Source organism: Salvelinus fontinalis, chromosome 4 (genome assembly GCF_029448725.1).
Source record: "Salvelinus fontinalis isolate EN_2023a chromosome 4, ASM2944872v1, whole genome shotgun sequence".
Lineage (NCBI taxonomy): Eukaryota > Metazoa > Chordata > Actinopteri > Salmoniformes > Salmonidae > Salvelinus > Salvelinus fontinalis.
The window spans coordinates 50,763,420-50,791,239 of NC_074668.1; the positions used below are offsets into that span (position 1 = coordinate 50,763,420).

General features: G+C 40.3%; 2 protein-coding genes across 11 annotated transcripts in view; both read right to left on the bottom strand.

Annotated features, from left to right (window-relative positions):
- The window catches only part of si:dkey-220o5.5 (actin filament-associated protein 1-like 2), a 102,824-nt gene extending 85,180 nt beyond the window's left edge, over positions 1 to 17,644 (bottom strand). Inside the window, exon 1 of the mRNA XM_055920502.1 lies at positions 17,174 to 17,644. Within this exon, the coding sequence (XP_055776477.1) occupies positions 17,174 to 17,189 (16 nt within the window). The 5' untranslated portion in view covers positions 17,190 to 17,644. The remainder of the gene's footprint in view (positions 1 to 17,173) is intronic.
- A 940-nt stretch (positions 17,645 to 18,584) lies between these two features.
- LOC129853957 (dematin-like) overlaps positions 18,585 to 27,820 on the bottom strand; it is an 84,983-nt gene continuing 75,747 nt past the window's right edge. For 8 of the 10 annotated variants that reach the window (XM_055920505.1, XM_055920504.1, XM_055920503.1 and 5 more), the window contains 2 exons: positions 27,601 to 27,649; positions 22,661 to 22,880 (listed from right to left, as the gene is read on the bottom strand). In XM_055920505.1, coding sequence (XP_055776480.1) covers positions 22,765 to 22,880; positions 27,601 to 27,649 — 165 coding nt within the window. In that variant the 3' untranslated portion in view covers positions 22,661 to 22,764. Of the gene's footprint in view, positions 21,306 to 22,131; positions 22,213 to 22,623; positions 27,650 to 27,820 lie in introns of those variants that run through there. The other 2 variants (XM_055920513.1, XM_055920512.1) reach the window with 2 other exon arrangements.

Genomic DNA, 27,820 nt, shown 5'->3' on the forward strand with positions numbered 1-27,820 from the left:
ACTTTCACCCCCTGTCTGAGGTCCTGAGCACTCTGGAGCAGGTTTTCATGAAAAACCTCTATGTACTTTGCTCTGTTCATCTCTCCCAGTCCCTGCTGCTAAAAAATGCTGCCACCGCCATGCTTCACTGTAGGGATAGTGCCAGGTTTCCTCCAGACGTGACAGTTGGCATTCAGGCCAAAGAATTCCATCTTGGTTTCATTAGACCAACTAATCTTTTTTCTCAAGGTCTGAGAGTGTTTTAGGTGCCTTATGGCAAACTCCAAGTGGGCTGTCATGTGCCTTTTACTGAGGCCTGATTGCTGGAGTGCTGCAGATATCTGGAAGGTTCTCTCATTTCCACAGAGGAACTCTAGAGCTCTGTCATAGTGACCATCGAGTTCTTGGTCACCTCCCTGACCAAGGCGCTTCTCCCCTGATTGCTCAGTTTGGCCGATGGTTCCAAACTTCTTCCATTGAAGAATGATGGAGGCCACTGTGTTCTTGGTGACCATCAATGCTGAAAACATTTTTAGGTACCCTTCCCCAGATCTGTGCCTCGACACAATCCTTTCTCGGAGCTCTACGCATAATTCCTTCGACCTCACGGCTTGGTTTTTGCTCTGGTGTGTGCTTTTCCAAATCATGTCCAATCAATTACATTTCCCAAAGGTGGACTCCAATCAAGTTGTAGAAACATCTCAAGGATAATCAATGGAAACAGGATGCACCTGAGCTCAATTTCGAGTCTCATAGCAACGGGTTTGAATACTTATGTAAATAATTTATTTCTGTAAAAAAAAGCAAGAAAATTGAAAAACCTTTTCGCCTTGTCATTATGGGGTATTGTGTGTAGATTGATGGAGAAAAACACTCTAAACACACACCCAAGACAACACAGGAGTGGCTTCGTGACAAGTCCCTGAATGTCCTTGAGTGGCTTCCTTCTTTTCACTCTGTCATTTAGGTTAGTATTGTGGAGTAACTACAATGTTGTTGATCCATCCTCAGTTTCGTCTATCACAGCCATTCAACTCTGGAACTGTTTTAAAGTCACCATTGGCTTTACATTTATCCCATTTTAAATTCAGGCTGCAACATAACAAAATGTGGAAAAAGTCAAGGTGTGTGAATACTTTCTGAAGGCACTGTATGTGAGCTTAGTTCAACTGTCGTACCCCATCAGAACCCAAAATATAAGCTTGTTTTACTCCGTCTTTAAACAAATTAAATGCAAACAGGCTAAAAATATGGTAAAAATATAATTTTGATATCATGGATAGTCAGTACTTGCATCCATAGCAACTAACTGTGGCAGGAAGTACACTTTTAATGTTTCAATGAAGGATTGCCGCTTCCAACACCTTTAATAGAGTAATAGTGTTATTATATGGTAATAGTGTTATTTTATGGTGTAACAATAATGATTGTACGAACTTGAACCCAGGTGCAGAAAAACACAGCAAGCAGAGGTAAGGATGAATCCAGATCTTTTACTTAGAGTCTTGACAGAAACAAGGCAACCGCACAAGAGCACACTAATAAAACATGAGACCTAAGCACAGATACAGGCCAACTGAGGAACCTAAAAAATATGGCAACCAAGTGAACAGAGAAGTTAATTAAACACAGGTGAATCTAATAAGTAATAATCATGGTAACCTGGAAACTAGAAAACAAGGTAAGAGTGCCCTCCAACGGTAACCTATGGAAACAACAAACAAATAAAATAGAAAATGTGACAATATGGTGCAATCCTCTTGGGAGTGAGTTACTTTTGTTCCATTAATATCAAGAAAAACTTCTGAAGTCGAGAACAAAATTCTTGGTATTGCAAACAAAAATAATGATATTGAAAGCTAAAAAACATAAACCCCAAGTTTTGATAGCAAAACAAAATATTGCAACAAAATAATTTGTAAATGTAGTTAGGTTTCCATCCAATATGCAGAGCTGGTTGGCACTATACAATCACTACGCAAGCCGCAAATTATGCAAGGGCCCCGCATCCCCCTCGTGTCAAATCAGGTGTCAATGTTTATAACTTAGATGAGAGCATGAAACGGAACTATCCTTCTGGTCACGAAAAGAGAAAAAAAAACATGAGAGTGAATTGCAGGAACAGCATTCAGGTAAACTTGTGTTCTCTCCTCTCCAAGTTTGATGTCAGCAAATAACAGTAACGTTAAGTTGATTTGCTAGCTTGCAGTGCATCTCTCTCTGGTCTGTCTGTCTTGCTAACCCAGCTGGGCAGTGCATCTCTTGGTCTGTCTGTGTCTTGCTTGCTTGCCAGCCACTTCCAGAGCTGTGTTCTGTGACTTTGTGTCTGACAAAAGTGAGAGTGAAATACAACTATTTATTATGTTTGATAAACGGCAATGGGCAACGGTGTTTATAAACTGCAGCTCGGAAAAGATAACTGGGTCGCGTGTAAACATATGTTCAAATGCGCGTGAAAGAAATGAAACTCTCTTTCAGCAGCAACCTCTGTGGGGACCAGTCTAGACAAAATATGGGCGTGATGGCACTCCTCATAGGCACACATCATTTTAAAACAAGACAATGATTATCTAAAATCAGCAAAAAAAGAAACGTCCTCTCACTGTCAACTGCATTTATTTTCAGCAAACTTAACATGTGTGAACATAACAAGATTCAACAACTGAACAAGTTCCACAGACATGTGACTAACAGAAATGGAATAATGTGTCCCTGAACAAAGGGGGGGGGAGTCAAAATCAAAAGTAACAGTCAGTATCTGGTGTGGCCACCAGCTGCATTAAGTATTGCAGTGCATCTCCTCCTCATGGACTGCACCATATTTGCCAGTTCTTGCTGTGAGATGTTACCCCACTCTTCCACCAAGGCACCTGCACGTTCCCGGACATTTCTGGGGGGAATGGCCCTAGTCCTAACCCTCCGATCCAACAGGTCTCAGACGTACTCAATGGGATTGAGATCCGGGCTCTTCGCTGGCCATGGCAGAACACTGACATTCATGTCTTGCAGGAAATCACGCACAGAAAGAGCAATATGGCTGGTGGCATTGTCATGCTGGAGGGTCATGTCAGAATGAGCCTACAGGAAGTGTACCACATAAGGGAGGAGGATGTCTTCCCTGTAACGCACAGCGTTGATATTGCCTGCAATGACAACAAGCTCAGTCCAATGATGCTGTGACACACCGTCCCAAACCATGACGGACCCTCCACCTCTAAATCGATCCCGCTCCAGAGTACAGGCCTCGGTGTAACGCTCATTCCTTCGACGATAAACGAGAATCCGACCATCACCCCTGGTGAGACAAAACCGCGACTCGTTAGTGAAGAGCACTTTTTGCCAGTCCGGTATGGTCCAGCGACGGTGGGTTTGTGCCCATAGGTGACGTTGTTGCCGGTGATGTCTGGTGAGGACCTGCCTACAACAGGCCTACAAGCCCTCAGTCCAGCCTCTCTCATCCTATTGTGGACAGTCTGAGCACTGATGGAGGGATTGTGCATTCCTGGTGTAACTCGGGCAGTTGTTGTTGCCATCCTGTACCTGTCCCGCAGGTGTGATGTTCGGATGTACCGATCCTGTGCCGGTGTCGTTACACGTGGTCTGCCACTGCGAGGACGATCAGCTGTCAGTCCTGTCTCCTTGTAGCGCTGTCTTAGGAGTCTCACAATACAGACATTGCAATTTATTGCCCTGGCCACATCTGCAGTCCTCATGCCTCCTTGCAGCATGGCTAAGGCACATTAACGCAGATGAGCAGGGACCCTGGGCATCTTTCTTTGGTGTTTTTCAGAGTCAGTAGAAAGGCCTCTTTAGTGTCCTAAGTCTGAATTGTATCTCAAATGCAAAGGCCTCCCTGACAACATACTGGGAAAGGCCCAGACAACAGCCAAAAGCATTCGTGAAGAAATTAATGTGGAGGCTGTTCTGAAAGAGAAGAGAGTGAGAAACAGCAAGAAGCATTTCAGCTACGAGACTCCTGATGAACCAGTGACTGATGCACTGAAAAACCTTGAAGTCAACTACTTCAACATTGTGGTCGACTCTGCTGTGACATCCATGGATGAGAGATTTGAAACACTCAACCAGGTGAAAACCAAATATGGAGTGCTGTTGAACTTTAGCACTGCCTCTCAGATGTCCAGTGAATCTTTAAAGGCTCACTGCATGGAAGTTGAAATCACTAACCTTCAGAGATGACTGTGACATCAGAATGGATCTGGCACACGAGATTCAGAATTTACCTGATCTGCCATCAGATAAGATGACTGCCATTGAGCTGCTTTCCTTTCTCTGTGAGAAAAACCGAGAGGAACTCTATCCTAACCGATGGATAGCACTAAGAATTGCAGTCACCATACCAGTAACAGTAGCATCGGTAGAGAGGAGCTTATCAAAATTAAAGCTCATCAAAAGCTACCTGAGGTCTTTCATGTCACAGGAACGTTTGAGCCTTCTGGCCATCATGAGCATAAATCATGACGTGTGGAAACGCATGTCCTATGATGACATCATTGATGATTTTGCCTCAAAAAAGTGCAGAAGATGAATATTTTCATGGTATGATTTTAATTCAAACATTCAAATGTTTATACACAATGTTTATACACATTTATACACAGTAACATTTTAAGATTGTATACATTTGTGTAAATGGCTGCTTAACTATGTGACATACTTTCTCAATTTCTTCCAGACAGTCCAGATAGACTGGTGACCATGCTGAAAATGCCGAGGCTGTAGAGGGAACCAAAGTTAATCACACAGCTGCATAGGTTTTATTGTACCATTATGAGACATATAGCTGCAGGCATAGCCTAAAGGCTTATGCTTACATTATATAGCCAAAGCTAATCACATAGCTGTATAGGTTTTATTGTACTATTTTAAGACATATATCTGCAGCCATTTCCTATAGGCTTATGTTTGTATTGTATAGACAAAGATAATTGTATAATATTGTGAGGACTGGACTAGGGATGCACGATATATCGGTGAACAAATCGGAATCGGACGATATTAGCTAAAAATGCCAACATTGGTATCGGCCCGATGTCTAGTTTTACGCTGATGTGAAAAACCGATGTCAAAGCTGACGTGTATACCTATATAACGTAGGTACATGACATAATGACGCCACGTAAAATTTTGCGCTACACGTGCAATACAGCATTCCTAACCTAGCCCACAATATCTGCTGTGTGGATCGAGCAGTCAACAAGTCGATCAATCATTTGAAAGAGTACGAACATTTCAGCGAGACAACTCAAAGGCGAAATCTATTAACGCCAAGATAATGGAATTCATTGCCCTTGACAATCAACTGTTCTCTGTCGTAGGTGATGTTGGCTTTCACGACGGGTCGAGCACCGGCGGAACACACTGACGTTACCAAGTGCACTGTTGTTCAGATGGTGCCCTACCGGAGTTACACAGTAATAGCGTCACTGCTATTAGCTTCACAACATACTATGGAACGCCGTTTGGGTCTTTGCGTGTCAAAAAAGATACACGTAAATAACACTAATTGACAGTAATACTATTTGACGCGTTAAATAAGCTTTTAATTTGACACGTCAAATAACACCGTTCTATTCTATAATGTTATGTGTTCTGAATTTGCACATGCAAACCAAGCACCACCACTACTATAATGGCACTGTCAAAGCTGTACAGAAAAGTCTGCAAACAAGCAAACACCGGCCACGAACAATGTGTTTACAATACCGCGTTGGTAATAAAGCATCATTTGTTCGACCGCAACTTCTGGGGTAGCTAGCTAGCTTTAGCTTGGTACCGAGATAGCACCAATACAACCAGCCTTAAAACAACGACCAGTAGAAACTGCAGTCATTTTCACTATTCTTAGCAATGATTTAGGAATGCTTGAGAGTAAGTATTAGCTAGGTAGCCACTTGTTGTTCGCCTACTGAAATTGAACTTCAGTTCATGAAAATAAATAGCTAGCCAGCTACTTAACCCTACTTAACCCTAACCCAAAGCTAACGTTATAAGCAGCCAGCTAGCTTCATCTGGCGAGTGAGGATCGACCTGCCCAGTTATGTGTTGTGAAGCTAGCCACAATAAGGATTATGCACAATAGTGGAATTTGCAGTTTGCCTTCAAAATAAAAGTACCTATTTGAAAGTGATGAAGGTTACAAATGGTGGAATTATGCCATATTTAGACTAGATAATGTTAAACAAGGTTGGAATGTGAAGCAATGAAACAACTGTTAAAAAGTTTACCCAAATATTAGCGTTGTAGCTCATATCGCGGGACTGTGAATGTGTGAAATCACCTCCCCAGTCAGCCTATTGTGTGTATTGACATTCATATTGCACTGTACAGCTTTACGGAAGGATTTGGGATCAATGAAATGGGGTAACAGTCGACCCCTTTAAAAAAACAAAAACAAAAAAACAGTCTACTCAATACCTAAGATATTTTTTTCTAACATCCTCCTCAGAGGTACCAGACTCCAAAACATCCATGCAGTATTGTATTTCCTCGGGAATAGTGTTCAATACACATAGGTTGACAATGAATATGGCTCAATTCACAGTCTCACAATAAGAGCTACAATGCTAATGTTCTCTGGGTGTCACTGAGTAGACTTATACCCCATGTCATTGATTCACAATCCATAAGTAAGGCTGTACAGTAAAATAAGTATGCCCCTAATGCAATTCTAAAGTACAAAACATTCAATTTGATTTCAACAGATTTTTGTCCAATGAACAAATTATTGTCCTTTATTGATTTTTTATAACAACATTCCAACCTCGTTTTGCGTGATCTATTCAATTATGGCATAAATCTACTATTTGTATTCATTTGCATCAGAGTCAATGACATACTTTTATTTTAAAGGCTAACCGCAAAGTCCACTATTGTGGCTAATCCTTATTGTTGCTAGCTTCACATTGATGGGTCCAACCATGGGTCCAACCACCATTAACCTTATAAATTAAGGTTATTTTAGATGATGACACCTAGCTATATAGTTGCTATGCTGTTAGGAAAGAACATTGTTTGCATCCATGAACTAGCTAGCTTTTTTTTAATGACCAGCACTGTAGGTGCGCAAGACAACTTTACCAGTATCATAGCATACTGTAAGGGGTGCATACTGGCGGCAGAGAAGTCAGACGCAGGAGAGCAAAAACTGTGTTTCCAACGGCGCAGTTTAATAACAAAAACCCACCGGAAAACAGAACAATCAACAAATGGGTACATAATCCGACGCACACCAGACAATACGTGCACAAGCACTTACAATAAACAATTCCGGACAAGGACATGGGGGGAACAGAGGGTTAAATACACAACATGTAATTGATGGAATTGAAACCAGGTGTGAGGGAAGACAAGACAAAACCAATGGAAAATTAAAGGTGGATCGGCGATGGCTAGAAGGCCGGCGGCCGCCCGAACTAGGAAAGGGACCGACTTCGGCGGAAGTCGTGACACATAAGTATGTATGCTGTGACATATGAAATACGAGTGATAGTGTAGTCAAAGTGTAATAACTACGTAAAAAAATTATGAACGCGTTAAATTATTATGTGACGTGCAGTCATATTCAGGTCCTGATTGGTCAACAAGCTTATTTGACACGTCAAATAGTGTTATTTGACATGTATCTTCTTTGACATACAAAGACCCAAACGGCGTTCCATATAAATCCTAGTTGAGAATGAAACTACTGAACAAATGAACAACGAAACAGCACAGCAAGTAAGTGAAAGACATGTTTTGATTATGTTTGACTGGTAATGGGGACATACGTAAATGCCAACAAAATACCTTTTTGGTCAGTGTGGTGTGTGTGTAACCTTTATTTAACTTGGAAAGTCAGTGAAGAACAAATTCTTATTTACAATGACGGCATACCCCGGACAAACCCGGACGATGCTGGGCCAATTGTGCACCACCCTATGACACTCCCAATCACGGCCGGATGTGATACAGCCTGGATTCGAACCAGGGACTGTAGTGACACCTCTTGCACTGAGATGCATTGCCTTAGACTGCTGCGTTCGTGTGTGTGTGTTAACTATTTAACTGTAATAGAATGCTTTAAAAGGCCGTAAAATTGTTTAATATCGGTTATCGGTATCGTTTTTTTTTTGTTGCAAGGAAAATATTGGATATCGGTATCGGCCAAAAATGTCATATTGGTGCATCATTACCAGGCAGCAGAGCCAAAGCTCAGTGTTATATTTTATTATTTTCTACATTTTATATTTAACACAATTTCTTATTTATGTTAATGTTAATATTCACTTATCTTAAGATTCTATAGAAAATATTATATTCAATAAATATTGTTTGTTTATACCTCATTCTGTTCTGTATACACTCCCGGTCAAAGATTTTAGAACATATACTCATTCAAGGGTTTTTCTTTATTTTTACTATTTTCTACATTGTAGAATAATAGTGAAGACATCAAAACTATGAAATAACACATATGGAATCATGTAGTAACCAAAAAAGTGTTAACCTGTTAAGGCTGGGGGCGCTGTTGTCACTATTTATGGTAATCATGTAATTTTTGAAACGGCTTCCTACAAAATTCTTGATCGTACAATATGCATATTATTATTATTATTGGATAGAAAACAGTCTATAGTTTCTATAGGAGTTGAAATTTTGTCTCTAAGTGGAACAGAACCCATTCTACAGCAATTTCCCTGACATGGAGTCAGATTTCAGATATTTTGGCCACTGTTCTGGAGTCAGTTTTAAGGCCAATGTTATTCCTATGAGTATACGGACACTGCTTACGTCTTCCCCTGGATGCCTTTACGTGATGACGATTTGAATGGGGTCGATTGCGCAATCACAGGCACTATAAATAAAAAAACCCTGTAGCTAGTCACTCTTTTCTTGCTGCGTCATGCGCCTGGAGGACATCGACCCGCACTTGTTCCAAGCATTAGTGTAGGGAGTAATATTACTCTGGTCATGTTTCTACTCGTTATAGGAGTTAACTTCTTGAGAATACAGGGGGTGCTGTTTCGCATTAGCATAATTGCCTCTACAGATTAAACTGCCTCTTATTCAATTATTGCTGTTACTATATGCATATAACCATATACCATTGGATAGAAAACAAGCTATGGTTTCTAAATCCGTTTCAATTTCGTCTCTGAGTGAAACACAGGTCATTTGACAGCACTTTCCCTGAGCCAGAAGAAGATTGCAAGATGTGTATGCTCGCTTCAACGCTCTGCCTATATATGGTCACGCCACCTATGACCCGAAACACACTTCCTTCTTCTTCCTCTGGGTGTCTGGAAGACGTCAGAGGAGAAATTTTTTGTTTATCTTGTACTGACGTGAAATAAGACCTATTTCTTTAGCGTGACCGACAACTTCCGGTTTCTGAGATGCGCGTTTTCAGAGGTGCCATTGTCTTTTGTTATGCTGACGTTACGGATGAAAACTATCTCCGTCTCGAAGTTTGTTTGATACATGTGACCATATCACCGTAATGTATGTTTTTTCAATATAGTTTAATCAGATTATTAGAATTTTTTCGGGAGTTTTGCCGTGTTCCGTTCTTTGAGTTTTTTAACTTTGGACAGGGACCGTGCCAGTCGACCAGTACCCAGGCTAAATGAAGAGGGGAAGTTGCCATTGTGAATGGATTGAACGACTCATCAGGACTAAGGACACCTTGATCAACATTCTGATGAAAGACCAGCAATAGTAAGACCCAATTTACGATGTTATTTCATATATCTGTCGTGCATGTGAACTGGTCGGGCGCGTCCAGCTGGTTCTGGCTGGCCTGGTTATGCTAATTTAGCGCTACATTTTGTTTTCGCTATAAAACATTAAAAAAATCTGAAATATTGTTTGGATTCACCAGATGTTGGGCTTTCAATGTCTGTACGCTGTGTATTTTTTCTGAAATGTTTTAAGACAAGTAATTAGTTATATAACGTTGGTCTCTGTAATTGTTCTAGCTGCATCAGCACTATATCAGATTGCAGCTGCAATGTAGAACTGTGATTTATACCTGAAAAATGCACATTTAAAAAAAAAAAACTATGCTATACCATAAATATGTTATCAGACTGTCATCTTATGAATTTGTTTGTTGGTTTGTGGCTATCAATATCTTAGTTTAGCCGAATTGGTGATAGCACCTGATGGAGTAAGAAAATGGTGTCTTTTGCTAACGTGTTTAGCTAATAGATTTACATATTTTGTCTTCCCTGTAAAACATTTAAAAAATCTGAAATGGTGGTTTTATTCACAAGATCTGTGTCTTTCATTGGGTGTCTTGGACTTGTGATTTAATGATATTTAGATGCTACTATTTAATTGTGACGCTATGCTAGCGATGCTAATCAGTGTGGGGGAGGTGGGGGGTGCTCCCGGATCCGGGTTAGGTACTCTGTAGAGGTTAAAAACATCATAAGGTAGTTAATTTAAAGCGTTTTATAGCAATTTATATCCGTTTAGTGCGATTTTGGGACATTTATTTCTGAAACGCTGTGAATCGCTGGGCACGCTTTCAGTTCATCCCGAACGCAGTTGGCATTTCCACATGGCAAGAGGACAGCTTTCCACCAAAAGACGATTAGACCCAAGAAAGGATCCTTTGCCCAAGATACTGATGGAAGAACAGCTCAAAGTAGGACATTTTTATTATGATAAATCGTGTTTCTGTCGAAAAATGTTAGTGGCTTAGGACGCCATGTTTTTTGACGTAGCTTCGCTTGGCGCAAACTGTATTGAAAAGTAAGGATAATTTAAAAAATGTAATTCCGCGATTGTATTAAGAATTAAATTGTCTATCGATTGCTGTCCACCCTATATTTTTTAGTCACGTTTATGAGTATTTATGTATAAGAGTAGATCACTGTCTAATATGGCGCACCAACATTTTCTCACCAGCTGGGCTACTTTTGTCATTGTGTAACCATGATTTTGGTGGCTAAATATGCACATTTTCGAACAAACTGTATATGTATGTTGTAATGTGATGTTACAGGGGTGTCATCTGAAGAATTCTGAGAAGGTTAGTGAAAAAAATACTATATTTTGGCGATGTTGACGTTATCGCTCTCTTTGGCTAGAATCAATGCTGGCGTGCTATGTGCTATGTGCTATGCTAATATAACGATTTATTGTGTTTTCGCTGTAAGACACTTAGAAAATCTGAAATATTGTCTGTATTCACAGGATCTGTGTCTTTCGATTAGTGTATGCTGTGTATTTTTACGAAATGTTTGATGATTAGTAGTTAGGTAAACACGTTGCTCATAGTAATTATTCTAGTCCATTTGTGACGGTGGGTGCAATTGTAAACTATGCCATCTACCTGAAATATGCAAATTTTTCTAACAAAACCTATCCTATACCATAAATATGTTATCAGACTGTCATCTGATGAGTTTTTTTCTTGGTTAGGGGCTATCAATATCTAAGTTTAGCCGAATTGGTGATAGCTACTGTTGTTGGTGGACAAAGTAAAGATGGTGGATTATGCTAATGTGTTTTTAGGTAATAGATTTACATCTTTACATATTGTGTCTTCCCTGTAAAACATTTTAAAAATCGGACATGTTGGCTGGATTCACAAGATCTGTGTCTTTCATTAGCTGTATTGGACTTTAATGTGTGAAAGTTAAATATTTAAAAAAAAAAAAAAAATTGAATTTCGCGGCTCTGCCTTTTCAGTGGAATGTGGGGGGGGGGTGCCGCTAGCGGCACGCTCCTCCTAGAAAGGTTAAACAAATCAAAATATATTTTATATTTGAGATTCTTCAAATAGCCACCCTTGCACACTCTTGGCATTCTCTCAACCAGCTTCACTTGGAATGCTTTTCCAACAGTCTTGAAGGAGTTTCCACATATGCTGAGCACTTGTTGGCTGCTTTTCCTTCATTCTGCAGTCCAACTCATCCCAAACCATCTCAATTTGGTTCAGGTCGGGGGATTGTGGAGGCCAGGTCATCTGATGCAGCACTCCATCACTCTCTTTCTTGGTAAAATAGGCCTTACACAGCCTGGAGGTGTGTTGGGTCATTGTCCTGTTGAAAAACAAATTATAGTCCCACTAAGCTCAAACCAGATGGGATGGCGTATCGTTGCAGAATGCTGTGGTAGCCATTCTGGTTAAGTGCGCCTTGAATTCTAAATAAATCACAGACAGTGTCACCAGCAAAGCACCCCCACACCATAACACCTCCTCCTCCATGCTTTACAGTGGGAAATACACATGCGGAGATCGCCGTTCATGCACACGCGTCTCACAAAGACACTCCAGACCAAAGGACACATTCCACCGGTCTAATGTCCATTGCTTGTGTTTCTTGGCCCAAGCAAGTGTCTTCTTATTATTTGTGTCCTTTTAGTAGTGGTTTCTTTGCAGCAATTTGACCATGAAGGCCTGATTCACAGTGTCTTCTGAACAGTTGATGTTGAGATGTGTCTGTTACTTCAACTCTGTGAAGCATTTATTTGGGCTGCAATTTCTGAGGCTGGTAACTCTAATGAACTTGTCCTCTGCAAAAGAGTTAACTCTGGGTCTTCCATTCCTGTGGCGGTCCTCATGCGAGCCAGTTTCATCATAGCACTTGATGGATTTTGCGACTGCACTTGAAGAAACTTTCATAGTTCCTGACATGTTCCGTATTGACTGACCTTTATGTCTTAAAGTAATGATAGGCTGTCGTTTCTCTTTGCTTATTTGAGCTGTTCTTGCCATAATATGGACTTGGTCTTTTACCAAATAGGGCTATCTTCTGTATACCCCCCCATCACAACACAACTGATTGGCTCAAACCCATTAATAAGGAAAGAAATTCTACAAATCAACTTTTAAGAAGGCACACCTGTTAATTGAAATGCATTCCAGTTGACTACCTCATGAAGCTGGTTGAGCGAATGCAAAGAGTGTGCAAAGCTGTCATCAAGGCAAAGGTTGGCTACTTTAAAGAATCTCAAGATATAATTTAAAGAAACTAATTACTACATGATTCCATATGTGTTATGTCATATTTTTGATGTCTTCACTATTATTCTACAATGTAGAAAATAGTAAAAAATAAAGAAAAACCCTTGAATGAGTAGGTGTTCTAAAACTTTTGACCGGGAGTGTAGGTCTATTTATTCTTAGAATGACAGATGGAGCAACCTGTTTTAAAGGACAGAGGATTGTAGTGGAAGCACTAGGGTGACTGTGTGGCAATGGCAAATGGTTTACATGGCTCACAGGTCAGGTAAGATGGCCCCTAAGCAGAATTTTGCTTAACTTCTAAAATCTCATAAAGCAATATGCACATTTTCCTACCTGAGATGTTTCCATCAAACTGATTTTTTTGCAGATGAAAGGCTGTGTGTGATAACTTTTACCGCTATTTCTCACATAATTAATTTTTCAAACACAAAAAGATCCCACCATGTCGATAGGACAAATTGTCTGTCTGCATTTATAAAATTGTACTGGCATTTCATGTTTCCATCAGCCCGGTCGTGACTTTTTTTCAAGTGTCAGGTAATTTATCCACATGAAATGGTTGGATGGGTAGGTAGCAACACATCTGCCACGCTGATCCTCAACACTGGAGCTCCCCAGGGGTGCGTGCTCAGTCCCCTCCTGTACTCCCTGTTCACCCACGACTGCATGGCCAGGCATGACTCCAACACCATCATTAAGTTTGCAGACGACACAACAGTGGTAGGCCTGATCACCGACAACGACGAGACAGGCTATAGGGAGGAGGTCAGAGACCTGGCCGGGTGGTGCCAGAATAACAACCTATCCCTCAATGTAACCAAGTCAAAGGAGATGATTGTGTCTGAAAACCACGTTATTTTCAAATGTGATGTTTTTTGGAAGGGGAAACCTGGGCCAGTATTCATAAAGTATCTGAGTATGAGGGCTGATCTAGAATCAGTTCCCCCTTATCCATGTAATCGTATATGTTATGATCTAAAAGGCTAACTGTTCCTAGATCAGCACTCCCACTATAAATACAGGCCCTGAAGGATTGTTCACCGAAACCATCCCAGAGGTGTACAAGGCTTGAGGAAAACGTATTTAATTTGCATTGAGATCACTGGCCCTGTTGTTTCTCGTCTTCAAAGTAGGTGACCATTCATTTCAAACCACACAGAGAGACCATTGACAGAATATGCTAAATCAGTGGACTTTGAAGTTCATTATACATAAGTCATGTTTTCAAGTGGGAGCTTTTCAACTATATATTTACAAAACTAATGCTGTTTTAAATCGGTAGCATTTTCCACATTTGAAAATGCTTGAGACCTCCACTCCACAATGTAAAATAAGGGACTAAAGCAGTGGTAGTCACTAACATTTCTGAGGGAATCACTTTTGTAAAGCAAAATCACTGGGCGAGCTGCCATACCCATCAAAGAATCCAATTCTCTATTTTAGGACACTTGGGTATCAAAAACAAATGTGCAATATAATTTGATGAATCTTTAGATTTTGACCGTACTGCCATTATTTCAATCAAAGTTATAGCACAAGATACACTACCGGTCAAAAGTTTTAGAACACCTAGGTGAAGCTGTTTGAGAGAATACCAAGAGTGTGCAAAGCTGTCATCAAGGCAAAGGTTGGCTATTTGAATAATCTCAAATATAAAATATATTTTGATTTGTTTAACACTTTGGTTACTACATGATTCCATATGTTATTTCATAGTTTTGACATCTTCACTATTATTCTACAATGTAGAAAATAGTACAAATAAAGAAAAACCCTTGAATTAGTAGGTGTTCTAAAACTTTTAACCGGTTGTGTGTGTCAAATCAGGTAATGGCACATTTCTGTCTGACGGAAGGTTTGTTTGGAGTGATTGAAATACATCAGAAAGCTATTGGAAAGTTCAGAAAAACATCAGGGATGATCATCAAACAATCTTATTTATGATCGTTTGTGGAGAATCCGTTAATTTCCCTCAGTTATTCTGCACAGCTTGTGTCGTAGGTGGAAACAGAAGACATGTACGTGTTCCTGAGAGTCCTGGCTTTCAGGGATGTGGTTATAGTTGCTAATAGCTCCAAAAATTCCAGAGCCAAATTCATAGGAAGGAAACGATTTTGAGATGCGCCAGAAGCGCTAGAATCCACTTTTCCCGCTTCGTTTGTCCCAGCCGCTAATAAGGCTACTCTGGGGTTACTCACATAACCACGGTTCTATGAACTAAGCGGCACATTCAGCTGACTGAGGAAAACACAACACATTATTTGTGATTATTGGCGAGAGCCTCCAATCAAGTCACCTAGAGACACACAATGACTATGCCTGGGCTAAAGCTATGGTAGGATATTTAATGTGTTGTTGATGTAAAGCTATGAAAAGTCTTAAATGGTGACAGTAGAGTTCCTGCTCTGTTGTGCCTAGACTCTAAATGAGGGACTCTGTAATGGGGTCGGTGGAGTGGGTTGAGGTGTGTGTGTGTGTGTGTGTGTGTGTGTGTGTGTGTGTGTGTGTGTGTGTGTGTGTGTGTGTGTGTGTGTGTGTGTGTGTGTGTGTGTGTGTGTGTGTGTGTGTGTGTGTGTGTGTGTGTGTGTGTATGGCGTGTGTGAGTGTGTGTATGCATGCTCTTAGAAGCGGCAAGATGGTGAAAAGTAGATGTGTCTTAATGAGGAATGTTGATCTCCTAAATTAAAGAGGTCTCTATCCTACCATCAACATAACATCCTGTTCCTGGGCTGCTATGGGCTTGGCACTGCAGCCTTTGAAGTTGCTGTGTGTTTGCCACACATATGTACACATGATCAAAACTGAAATCAGCAATATACACAATCTGTGGCTATGGGGCAATGGCTGACAGACTGTCAGCTTTGGCATGATGGCTTTAAGCTGTACACAATCGCCTACCTTAAGAACAATTCACTCAAGCTGTGTGAATGTTGAATTTCATGGGTAAAGTCTATTTCTGGTCAAGACTGAAGAAAGGCTGAAGTGTTTAATGCCACCCAAATGCAATTTGTGTGTGCGAGAGAGAGAGAGAGAGAGAGAGGGACAGAGAGAATGTGAGTGGGTGAGTGTGTCTGTCTGTCTGTCTTGCAGCTTGTCTGTTTTGGGTGGAGAGCCTGCGCTTGTTTTCCTTTTCATCCAGTGGTGACCAGATAATGACAGCAATTGGGTAGAAGGAAAGCGGTGAAGAGAAAAAGCTGCTCTGATTAGCATTTGTGGAGCAGTGAAAGAGATGCAGGCCATGTGTCTGGTCAGGATGTAATATTATCCATGATGTAATTTTGTTTCCAAACAGGGTGAGTTTTGGGGCACTGAAAGCTAAAGAAAAAGCCTGTTAATTCAAGCTAAAACAAGTTGCTCCAGTGCTTCTGAGAACTCCTTTAACTCCTTGAGAATTTAAATGGGCCAGACTTCACCCTTAAAATAAACAATCTTACTGGTTTTTGTCTCTGGAGATTTCGTAGTTGTTGGGAAAACAGAGGAGGGTATTTCCGATTGCTTTTCTTCCGCTATTCCATGATAGAAACCACTGAGTCACAAAATCTCACTGAAAAACACGATGGACTCAGGGTCACTCACATGAGCTCTTTTTTTGGACTTCCATGGCGTCAATAAAACTTCCTGCATTAGCCAATGAGTGAAGTGTCACTAAATTCCAAATAGCTAAATCCATGGACTGATTATAAACTGTTGGCCTAATTAAGCAGGTGGTGCGCACTGATGTTAAACAGGAAGAGCGGGGCTCTACTATCACATTTCTCTTCGCTACATTTTGTAGCATTGCGGCTGCCCAGTTGCGCGCAAAGAAAATGCCACAACGTGGGAAAAATGTATATGCATTTATGTAATATCATAGTAATAGCCTATGTATGGATAGTACATGATACATCAATAATAGGTAATATATAGGCTAGTAGCCTGCGTTATATCCCAATCAGTTAACCTACTTGAAGACCTAATGGTTATGCATATAATAAGAAAGTGATAGCCCCTAAGTCATGTCAGGTAGGCTAGATGTTGATAAAATGAATACAGCTTGAAGAGAATTTACTAGAACGTTTAAGACTCATACAATGAAGTATGCCGTGTGACGTTTCCTGGTAGCCTACTTAACAAAAACAAATCGGTGCAATGCATGCCCATGGTTAGGTATTGCTGTCTGTATTTATTGTATAAATGGCTAGTCCCCTTGCATCCCACTGATGTTCAGCCTACCTTTTTGTTTGTCCATCCCTGGAAATGCTCAAAGCGTCATAGCTGTGTCCAATATGAGCCACAGTTCTCTCCGACGACAATACCTTAGCTTGAGGTTCTATAGGTTGAGGTGATGAGACTAGGCTAGTCAACAGTGAAACTTCTGTCAGCTCAACTCGTCGCCCAGCAAAAACCATAAGAAAAGTCACTCCCCTTCTCACTATTGCAAAACTCTACATGAAGCGACCACTAGGGGCGGGGACCACTGGGGAGGTGGCGTGTGTGTGTATGTGTGTGCTGGGGGGGTCATGCACCCCCAAAATCTGAGGGGGCACAAAGTATGTGAGGATGGCTAGGGGATGATATCCTGAAGTTGGAGAATGTAGCATTTTTCAAACACCTGAAATAGCTTTCCCTGCAATCTAGAGCGATAATCATTATGCTTAATTCTATGTCAAAAAATATATTTATTGTTCTACATTTCTAAGCATTCCTCTTGAGCTGTCTGTATCATCCTTACTGATGTTGTTGTTTTTTGGGGGGGGGGGGGGGGGATATGCTTCTCTACATCTCTGCTAAAATCTGGGTAAAGGATTGAAAGGAATGTTATGCTTATTCAATACATTTAGTAATTGCTTGCTTTTCTAAAGTCTACCACTTTCGCCAGCAGGTTTGCCAGCTAAAATAGTTAGACAAGCTATTTACTCTAATTTTATTGGTAGCCTGAAATGGCTTATTGGTACCTAGTTATGATGTTGGAAGATTGAGAACCTATCTGGGCTAGCTAAAGCCAACTTCATAAAATGTATAGGTGGCTAGTGGCTAATTACAAATCTGAGGGGGCATATGCCCCCTATGGGCGCGCGTGTGTGTGTGTGTGTGTGTGTGTGTATGTGTGTGTTAAGTAAAGATAAATGGATAGTTCACCCAAATTACAAAATTACATATTGGTTTCCTTATCCTGTAAGCATTCTTTGGTTTGGTTTTGTTTACCTGTTTTTTTTTGTACATTTGTGGCACAAATCCAATAAAAGTCAATGGGAACAACATAAGCATTTTCACACTTCATGTCCAAATCATTGGTAAGTAACTTAATTGAGTTACAAAAAACATTGTATTTAATACTTTAGGATGATTTGGACATGAAGTGTGAAAATGTGAATATTTTACCCATTGACTTCCATTGGATATGTGCCACGAATGCTACAAAGTTAGCATTTGAAACAGTGGCCAGGTAAACAAAACCAAAGCATGGATTGCTGTCATACATTGTCCATAGACTGCTTACAGGGTAAGGAAATTAATGCAATTTTGTAATTTGGGTAAACTCTCCTTTTAAGTTAAGGCCAGACAGAGCAAAAATGTTTCAATCACCCTTACTGGAGATGCCAATGACCAACAATATATAGCCTACACAAAGATGGAAAATACATTTTCCTCAAACCAAAAAATGCATTTTATTTCCACTCACCATTGATCATTTCAGTCCTCTTTCACCTTAGTTTAAATGAGAAAATATGCTTGTGTGCATTCATTGCTGTGTATGTTTTGCACGCTAGTTGCATCAGAATACACAAAATAATGTACAATATCTGAGCTCCATCTTGCAATGGTACTAATCAATCATATACATTTTTGTCATTATATTAGTTATCAAATCAGGTTAATCTAAAAACAACATTAAAAAAACTCAGTATTTGATTGATTTACAGATTTAAAAAATATAGGAAGTCAGGTACAAACCAATCACTCTAACTCAATATTTTCTTAAATGTTTCCCCCAGCCCACTTTCACATACAAAGCATGAAGATAAGCTTAGATGATGCTGCAACAGTGACAGTGTCTTAACTACCATGAGAGTGCTTGATACAGTGAGAGCATTTGAAAGCATTATGAATAGGGTGTATCCTCAGTCAGGTATCCCATTGGTGAAGATAATGTCATCAATATTATATACTGGAGCATGGAATCTAGAAGATTGTCTATTACCCTCACCATCGAGTGAACAGTTTCCAGCTCAAGGGCTTGTTCATAATGCAATCCTTACGGCCCCTTGTCTTTCAAAAAACACAGGCAGAACTAAAACCTAAAGCAAAGCAGTCACAAAGTGGATATGTGCAATGACCACTCAAAAATGTTCTTAGACAGAATACACTGATGCTCCATGGTTGACTTTCAATACATCCTACTTGGGGCTCTAGAGGCACATCAGATGTGTGCCAACTCAAAACATTTTGTGACAGTGTCTTTGCTACCACCTCACCTGATGATAAGAAAAATGACTGGAGTGAGGCCTGACCAGGACCTTAACAGGCTCCACACTGGCTAGACACTGTAACTATGTCCCAAATGGCACAATATTCCCTAAATAGTGCACTACTTTTGACCAGCGGCCTATTGGCCCTGGTCAAAAGTCGTGCACTATATATCAAATAGGGTGCCATTTGGGAAGTAGCCCCTGACTGTAGCATTCAAGGCACGGGGAAAGTGGACAGAAAGGCTGGCCCTGAGTCCTTTAGCCTGCATCCATCCAAGATTTGTTTTTGTTTTTTGTGCCATGACATTGTCAGTTAGGGGGTATAAGAGGCCACACTTCCACCAGGCCACTGCTTCAGTCCAATATGGAGGTTGATGTGGTCATAGCGGAACACAGGAAGCAGCCCCTTGTCTCTTGCTCTCAATTCCTTGTTCCCCCAGTGGTGACCCTCCTAGTCCATTGTCCTCGTTCCAATGTAGTGCATTTGTAAGGGATGTGGTTATCTTCCTTCTTTTTAATGATGATATTGATACATGAAAGGATTTTTTTTCTTACAAAAAATAGCTGTACATTATTTGGTCACAAAAGCAACATGTCTAAAACCCCTCTGGAGTGGTGTACAAACTTGATATATATAAACAGGGCAGTGGCCAGTGTTGTAAAGGTAAGCGTCCCACAAGATTTTGAAGCTAACTTAGCCTATGAATACTCCTTAATGTTCTAACCTTTGAAAACAGGAAAACTGCACTTCATCCAACATACCAGTAGTAAAATAATAAGAGCACACTTTTTTTCAAGTGTGCAATATGTACTGTTTAGACAATCATTCAGTAAGAAACCTATATTGGCTATAAGTCGTGGATGATTTTGATCATTTGTATGTTTGCATGTCTGGATAGGGTTAAGATGCAGACATCTTGGAGATAAGGTTTTATGTTCTCTAAGTCTACACCTGATGTGTAGAGTGACTGAGTCTGACAGATTGTATTGTGCATCACAAATGGCACCCTATTCACTACGTAGTTCACTACTTTGACCAGAGCCTTATGGGCTCTGTGGTCAAAAGTATTGCACTACATGAGAATAAAGTACCATTTGGGACACATTCTTAATTGTCTCTAAACCAGCACACCTTAAAAACTTAAACTATTTATTTACAAATTATTGATTTACACTTCAAATTGTTATTTATTTAAAAAAATATGATAAGTAGACTATTCAGCTTAGTGCTATGTTTATGTTTTGAAATAGGGAATTTTTCGAGGTGTATTGAAATTGAGGCATCCATCTAGTGCTCCAATTCTATAAACTAAAACATTTTATTGGTATTTTAGTGGTTTAATTAATAAATTGATATGGCTTCACATGTGGCAGTGCTCTAGTAACTGAGAATTAGCCATCCATAACTTTGATTAGCAGTAAAACTGCCTACTGTAGGTATATCCGTGGTCAGTCCAATCTAACTCTATTGATGAGCCTGTCAGTACGGACCAAATGCAAAGACTTCATGAAATCTCTACTTGGCCCAAGCCTCTGTCCTCTTATTAGGTTTCTTCTCTGCTGCTGCAACTATAATTCAAGAGTATATGAAGGCTCTGACCCTTTATAGAGTTGTTATAGAGTTGATATAAGGAATGGGGATTCAAATCATCCGATTTGGCAAAGATATGACAGACATTAATTTAACCTCCCTTCCTGGGTTGTTGCATTGGACAGTTTATGTTCATCTAATTTCCCAAGGAAGTGTGGTGGCTTTTGATGTGTAGGTAGGTCTCCACACTCTAAAAAAGGGAAACCCTCTTCTTCAAGTCATTCCGCTTCCAGAGGGAGAGGCGATCAAATTCCTCAATGGGCATCCCAAATAGATTCTGGAATTCCTCTATGGACAGATGCCTCTACAAAGGAGATGGCCAGATCATATATCAGACAGACTTCACAATCTACAGGTAACTGCCAAAATAATGGAAATGCAAGTAAATGATGATACAAAGTATTTTGAAAGCAGGTGCTTCCACACAGGTGTGGTTCCTGAGTTAATTAATCAATTAACACCACATCATACTTAGGGTAATGTATAAAAATGCTGGGCAGGACATTATTTTGTCTACCATGGCTATGCCCCCATAGGATGACAATGGCTCCATCCACAGGGCATGGGTGGTCACTGAATGGTTTGATGAGCATGAAAATAATGTAAACCATATGCCATGGCCTTCTCAGTCACCAGATCTCAACCCAATTTAACACTTATGGAAGATTCTGGAGCGGCCCTTGAGACAGTGTTTTCCACCACCATCAACAAAACACCAAATTATGTCATTTTTCCTGGAAGAAAGTTGTTGCATCCCTCCAATAGCATTCCAATCACTTGTAGAATCTATGCCAAGATACATTGAAGCTGTTCTGGCTCGTGGTGGCCCAGTTATTAAGACACTATGTTGGTGTTTTCTTTATTTAGGCAGTTACCTGTACATGCTCCACATCACAAAACCTGCTCCGGGGTTAAGTTTCCAACAGGGAACAGATCTAGCATCATCTCCCCCTCCCCCAATCCAAACATTAACCATTAGTGAAGAAAAGGCAAAACTGACCCAAGATTAGCAACTAGAGGCAACCCTACACCCAAAACCCTAACTGTAACAAATGTGATAAACGACATGGCCAGCGGTTTGCACAATTAAGTTATTCTAGAGATTTAAAGCAAGGGAGTACTGATCCTACCTCCAGTCTCATCCTGTCTACTCCTGGTGGGAGTTTATTCCTTCTCCTGTGGGTCACTAGGAGCATTTCATATGAATATATCTATGGAAAAACATAGTCAGCCATCTCAGAAGGAAGGTCAAAGCCATAACTCTGCATCTATAGAGGCTTATACTGTCAGCACAAAGCTTGCCATTGTATGTATCCCAAATGGCACACTATTCCCTACACAGTCCACTACTTTTGACCAGGGCCCATAGGGCTCTGGTCAAAAGAAGTGCACTATATAGGGAATAGGGTGCCATTTGGGATGTAAACATTAATGTACAGTATTTACAGATGTCCTCCTGAATTGTAAAGATATGGATAGGTTTGTAGCTGACATTAAAGACTTCTTATTGTACTTATGCAATTATAAGACTAGTGGAAAAACAGAGATCAACATTAGGGAAAACACATTTCTAGCATTTCAAGTCTGATCAGAAATGGATGTCAAACAGCAGATGTCCTGACCTTTTCAGCCAGCACACTTGGCAGTGAGTTTCCCCTGTCCATTCTTCCTCTCTGAGAATCTCCATTCTAAATTACAACAGCCAATACAGCACCACTGTTAACATGTTACACACAACAAACTAACCATACACAGTATTCACGTCAGTGTAAATCAAGATGGCAAAATGTTATGATCCAAATGTAGACAAATGGCGCTTGACACAAGATTAATATAATGTTTTCAGATGACTTTGGTACAAACATTCTTACCTGGAGGCCTGTGGAGAAACAGAAATGCTGCGTTAGAATGTGCTTGACATACAGTCCACTGTTTCATGCTTTAAATGCTTACATACAGATGTCGGATAATAACATGATCACTCTTTCTTGTGGAGAATTGTCCTGCTGCATCAGGACATTCAAATGAGCCTCATGATTGCATAAAAATGATCAGTTCTCTTTATCTTCATGCGGGGGTAGTCGAGTCATTGGGATCAGGCCTGCTATCAAATAATATTCTCTCTCACTCGCTCAAACGCTAGGCCTAGGTCCTATTACTGCAACATTCAAATGTACAGTGCATTCTGAAAGTATTCAGACCTCCTTCACTTTTTCCACATTTCGTTACGTTACGTTAAAGCCTTATTCTAAAATTGATAAAATATTTTTTTCCTCATAAACTACACACAAAAGGTTTTTAGAAATGTTAGTACATTTATTACAAATAAACCCCAGAAATATTACAAAAGTATTCAGACCCTTTACTCAAATCAAATTTTATTGGTTACATACACATGGTTAGCAGATGTTATTGTGAGTGTAGCGAAATGCTTGTGAAGCACCTTTGGCACTGATTACAGCCTCGAGTCTTCTTGGATATGTCACTACAAGCTTGGCACACCTATATTTGGGGAGCATCTCCCATTCTTCTCTGCAGATCCTCTCAAGCTCTGTCAGGTTGGATGGGGAGCGTCGCTGCACAGCTATTGTCAGGTCTCTCCAGAGATGTCCGATCGGGTTCAAGTCTGGGCTCTGGCTGGGCCACTCAAGGACATTAAGAGACTTGTCCCAAAGCACTCCTGCGTTGTCTTGGCTGTGTGCTTAGGGTCATTGTTCTGGTGGAAGGTGAAACTTTGCCCCCTGTCTGAGGTCCTGAGCACTCTGCAGCAGGTTTTCATCCAGGATCTTTCTGTACTTTGCGCAGTTCATCTTTCCCTCGATCCTGACTAGTCTCCCAGTCCCTGACGCTGAATAACATCCCCACAGCATGATGCTGCCACCACCATGCTTCACAGTAGGGATGGTACCAGGTTCTCTCCAGACATGACGCTTGGCATTCAGGCCAAAGAGTTCAAATTTAGTTTGCATTTTTTTACACCGTATGGTAAACTGTGACAGCAAATAAAAAGGACTACAACTTTGTGCAATTGATTTGACATAAATTTATTATTTAATCCTGCCAGCACCTCCATCACAGGTAGTCTCCAATTAAGACTGTCATCAAAGTCTGTAGACTGTAGTTTCAATAACGGTCTTATTCAAAGTTGAATTAAATTCTATCAATGTGCTCAATTTCATAAAAAGGTCAATGGTACGAGACATTGGAATCATTTTATAATTTCAATAGCATTACTGAAAATGTATTTCACAATATAATTCCATATACATGTGATGGTGATTGACTACTAAAAAGATTTACACCAAGTGTGATGTTTCATTTTTCACTCAGAAGGAAATAAAGGAGGATCAGGTATGTGTTGCAAAAGTCAAACAAGAATCAATATCGTATTACTAGCTTAAAGGTAAAGATACCTTGATAGAAAATGACTCAAGTAAAAGTGAAAATCACCAGTAAAATACTACTTGAGTAAAAGTCTGAAAGTATTTGGTTTAAAATACACTTAAATATCAAAAGTAGTAATAAAAGTATAAATCATTTCACATTCCTTACATTAAGAAAACCAGACAGCACGGTTTTCTTGTTTTAAATTTACGAATAGCCAGGGGCACACTCCAACACAGACATCATTTACAAACAAAGCATTAGTATTTAGTGAGTCTGCCAGATCAGAGGAAGTAGGGTTGACCAGGGATGTTCTCTTGATAATTGTGTGAATTGGAAAATGTTCCTCTCCTGCTAAGCATTCAAAATGTAACAAGTACTTTTGGGCCTCAGGGAAAATGTATGGAGTAAAAAGTCAATCATTTTGTTTAGGAATGTAGTGAAGTAAAAGTAAAAGTAATCAAAAATATAAATAGTAAAGTACAGATACCCCCAAAACTGCTTAAGTAGTACTTTAAAGTATTTTTTACTTAAGTACTTTACACCACTGTCAATGTCACTATCAATCATGTTACTAGTATGCAAATCAGACACATTTTAGCATGGAATTAAACATCAAGGTAGGTATTCAGGTAAGAATCATGTAAGTAATACTATAAATAATCAATTGCCATAGTCAACTCAATCATCTTTTTGCTGCCAAGGTAGGATTTACCCTCCATCCTTCTCATCTTAACCTCTCCTTTCCACTTTGAAGGGTCTTTTCTTTTATTGGCTGGCCCATTTAACCCCCCCCCCCTCGGTTGTTCCGCTACAAACTGTATATAAAAAAACACACAAATGTATTTCTAGTATATGGCACAAAAAGCTTACTGAGATGATACACTCACAGATGTGCTTATAGACCCTGTCATAAAAACGGAATGACATTTAGACACACACGAGAGAGAGAGCAAAGGAGTGGGAGGATGCTGTGCTGGGCTGACCGGTGATCTAGCTAACGTTAGCTAGCTGCATGGTTGACACTGCAGCTAGCTTAGACAGATTATCTAGTGGCAACCTAATGTGATAGCTAGTTAGCTATCCACACACATCTGATTAATATGTTCACTCTTTATGCCAATGACAAGGTGGCTAGTGAGCCAACAAGCAGAGATCATATGGGGAGCTAAAAACAGGAGATTAAATTTAGTCCGATTCTGGGTTAGCCAAAGCGAACTAGCTAGTTAGTTAGTTACAGTACCCAGCCATTTGATTTGCACTCACCCTCAAAACACAATTTCAACAGCAGAATTATATCTGAGAAACATATAATATTACGAAGGCAGAAGGTAATTAAAGTGCAACTTACCTCTGAACCTACGATCAAAAATATCCTCAGGAGTATCAAAAATATCCTTAAGAGTGAAGACCAGCGCTTCACTTCAAGAGCTGTGGTGGAGATACAGGATTTGACGGACAACTTTGAGAGCCAATGAACTTAAGAATTTTGATGAAAAGCTATATTACATAGTGTAACGACCCTGGGTTTATAAGCGCGGAAATCGACTCTGCCGCACGAGCATGCTTTTGCGGCACAGTCGATAGCGCGCCGGACCTCGGGATAGAAGGTCGAGGGTTCAAAACCTGCTCCCTGCTGTTTCATTACATTGGTGTCAGAAGTGATCGGACCTTGCATCCACGACAGTGCGTGTGCTTGGCCGGTGAGCGCGTTCCTGTAAGACGTAGAGTCGCAAGCTAGCGGCGAGGACGCGCTCTTTGAAAGGAGGGAGTAGTGTAACGACCCTGGGTTTATAAGCGCGGAAATCGACTCGAGCATGCTTTTGCGGCACAGTCGATAGCGTGCCGGACCTCGGGCTAGAAGGTCGAGGGTTCAAGACCTGCTCCCTGCTGTTTCATTACAATACATTTCATTTGTCAAGGGGTCGTGAAACGTTCATACAGACATAAAGGGGAACCAATCACACCAATTCATGTAAAAATATGAAAATCACCAAATTTGGAGTTACAAGGTTTTCATCCGACAGCGACGATATAATAATATAAATCTATGTAACTGAAGTGATTTGGAAAAATGTAATTGAGTTAAAAGTAAGTAACTTCCTTCATAAATTACTTGAGTACAAGTAAAGCCTGCAGTGAGTAACTAGAAACGTACTAGTTCCTCCAAAAATGTAAAGGGCAGTGGGCCAGATTCAAACCCATGCTGACTCTGGCATATGTGTGCCAGGGTCAGCGGCTGTAACTGCACACAGGCACTGAGGCAACCAACAATTTATTCTGCCTATTGATTGCCATGAATATATAAAACAATTGATCCCCAAAAAATCTGATTTCCCTTTACCAAAAATACATCTAACCCCTACAAATATGTCAATTTATTATAATCCACATAAGAATTCACGAGACACGCTGTAGCCTGCACCTAGCCTACATAGGCTACTATAGTGGAAATTACAAGAATATTGTTATAATACTTTTATTGCATCAAATGGTTGTTTTATGCAACATAATAGACGGTTCCTCTATCTCTATTGTGTCTGTGTGAACTGAAAGTGAGCCTCTGGGAGATAACACTGACAGGAGATTTACGATGTCTTTGGGGATACCGCATTCCAGAGCATGAGTTAATGTTTCTGTTCTATACGGTACCAGGGAGAGATGGCTCCAGTGGAGTTTGGGGGCCAGACACTGGTCTCTACACAATGAGAACAATGAGTTTTTATAGGAGATACTGTCTGCTGTGAATTATAAGTATCTTTCATACAAATCTTAACCTTGTGACCCATTCCATACGTATGTTGTGTGTCATGTAGACTGAAGGAGGATGCTGTGGCTCAAACCAGCTCGTTTAGTTCTCAGTAATCACCTCCAGGGGTGATTACCGACCAGCTCCATTACTGCAGTAATTAAATAATAAAGTTTGATTGTTTTGAAGAAATCTAAAAGTCTCTCCTTTTGATTACAATAATTCCACCACAATACTTACTCCCAGTGGTCTTGTAGTCTACGTTATTGTTTAGCCTATAAACACCGCTTCCAACTGCTCCCTGGCTGCGATTCTAAATTTTCATTCAAATTTTCCTTCTGCAGGATTATTTTCCTCCTGTGACTAGGTGGGTCATACTAAGATCCGACATCTGTATGACTGGTTGGGTTCTGATATTGTTACAGTATAGGAAGTCAACCAATCATATTGAACCACCAGGCCTTACCTGGTCCTCCTTTGTCACTGTCAGATTGGGTGAACTCGGCAGACTGGAGCTACACGCAGAATGGAACAAACCATTAGAAGTGCTGTGAGAAACTGGTTTTGGTGTTAGTCAATTTAGAATAACGCTATGAACTTCAGTCAGCAGCGATATAATGCCCAGGGCCCGGTTTCCCGATAGCGATAGAACATAGGTTTACAAGTGTTTTAACAATGCATTTTTC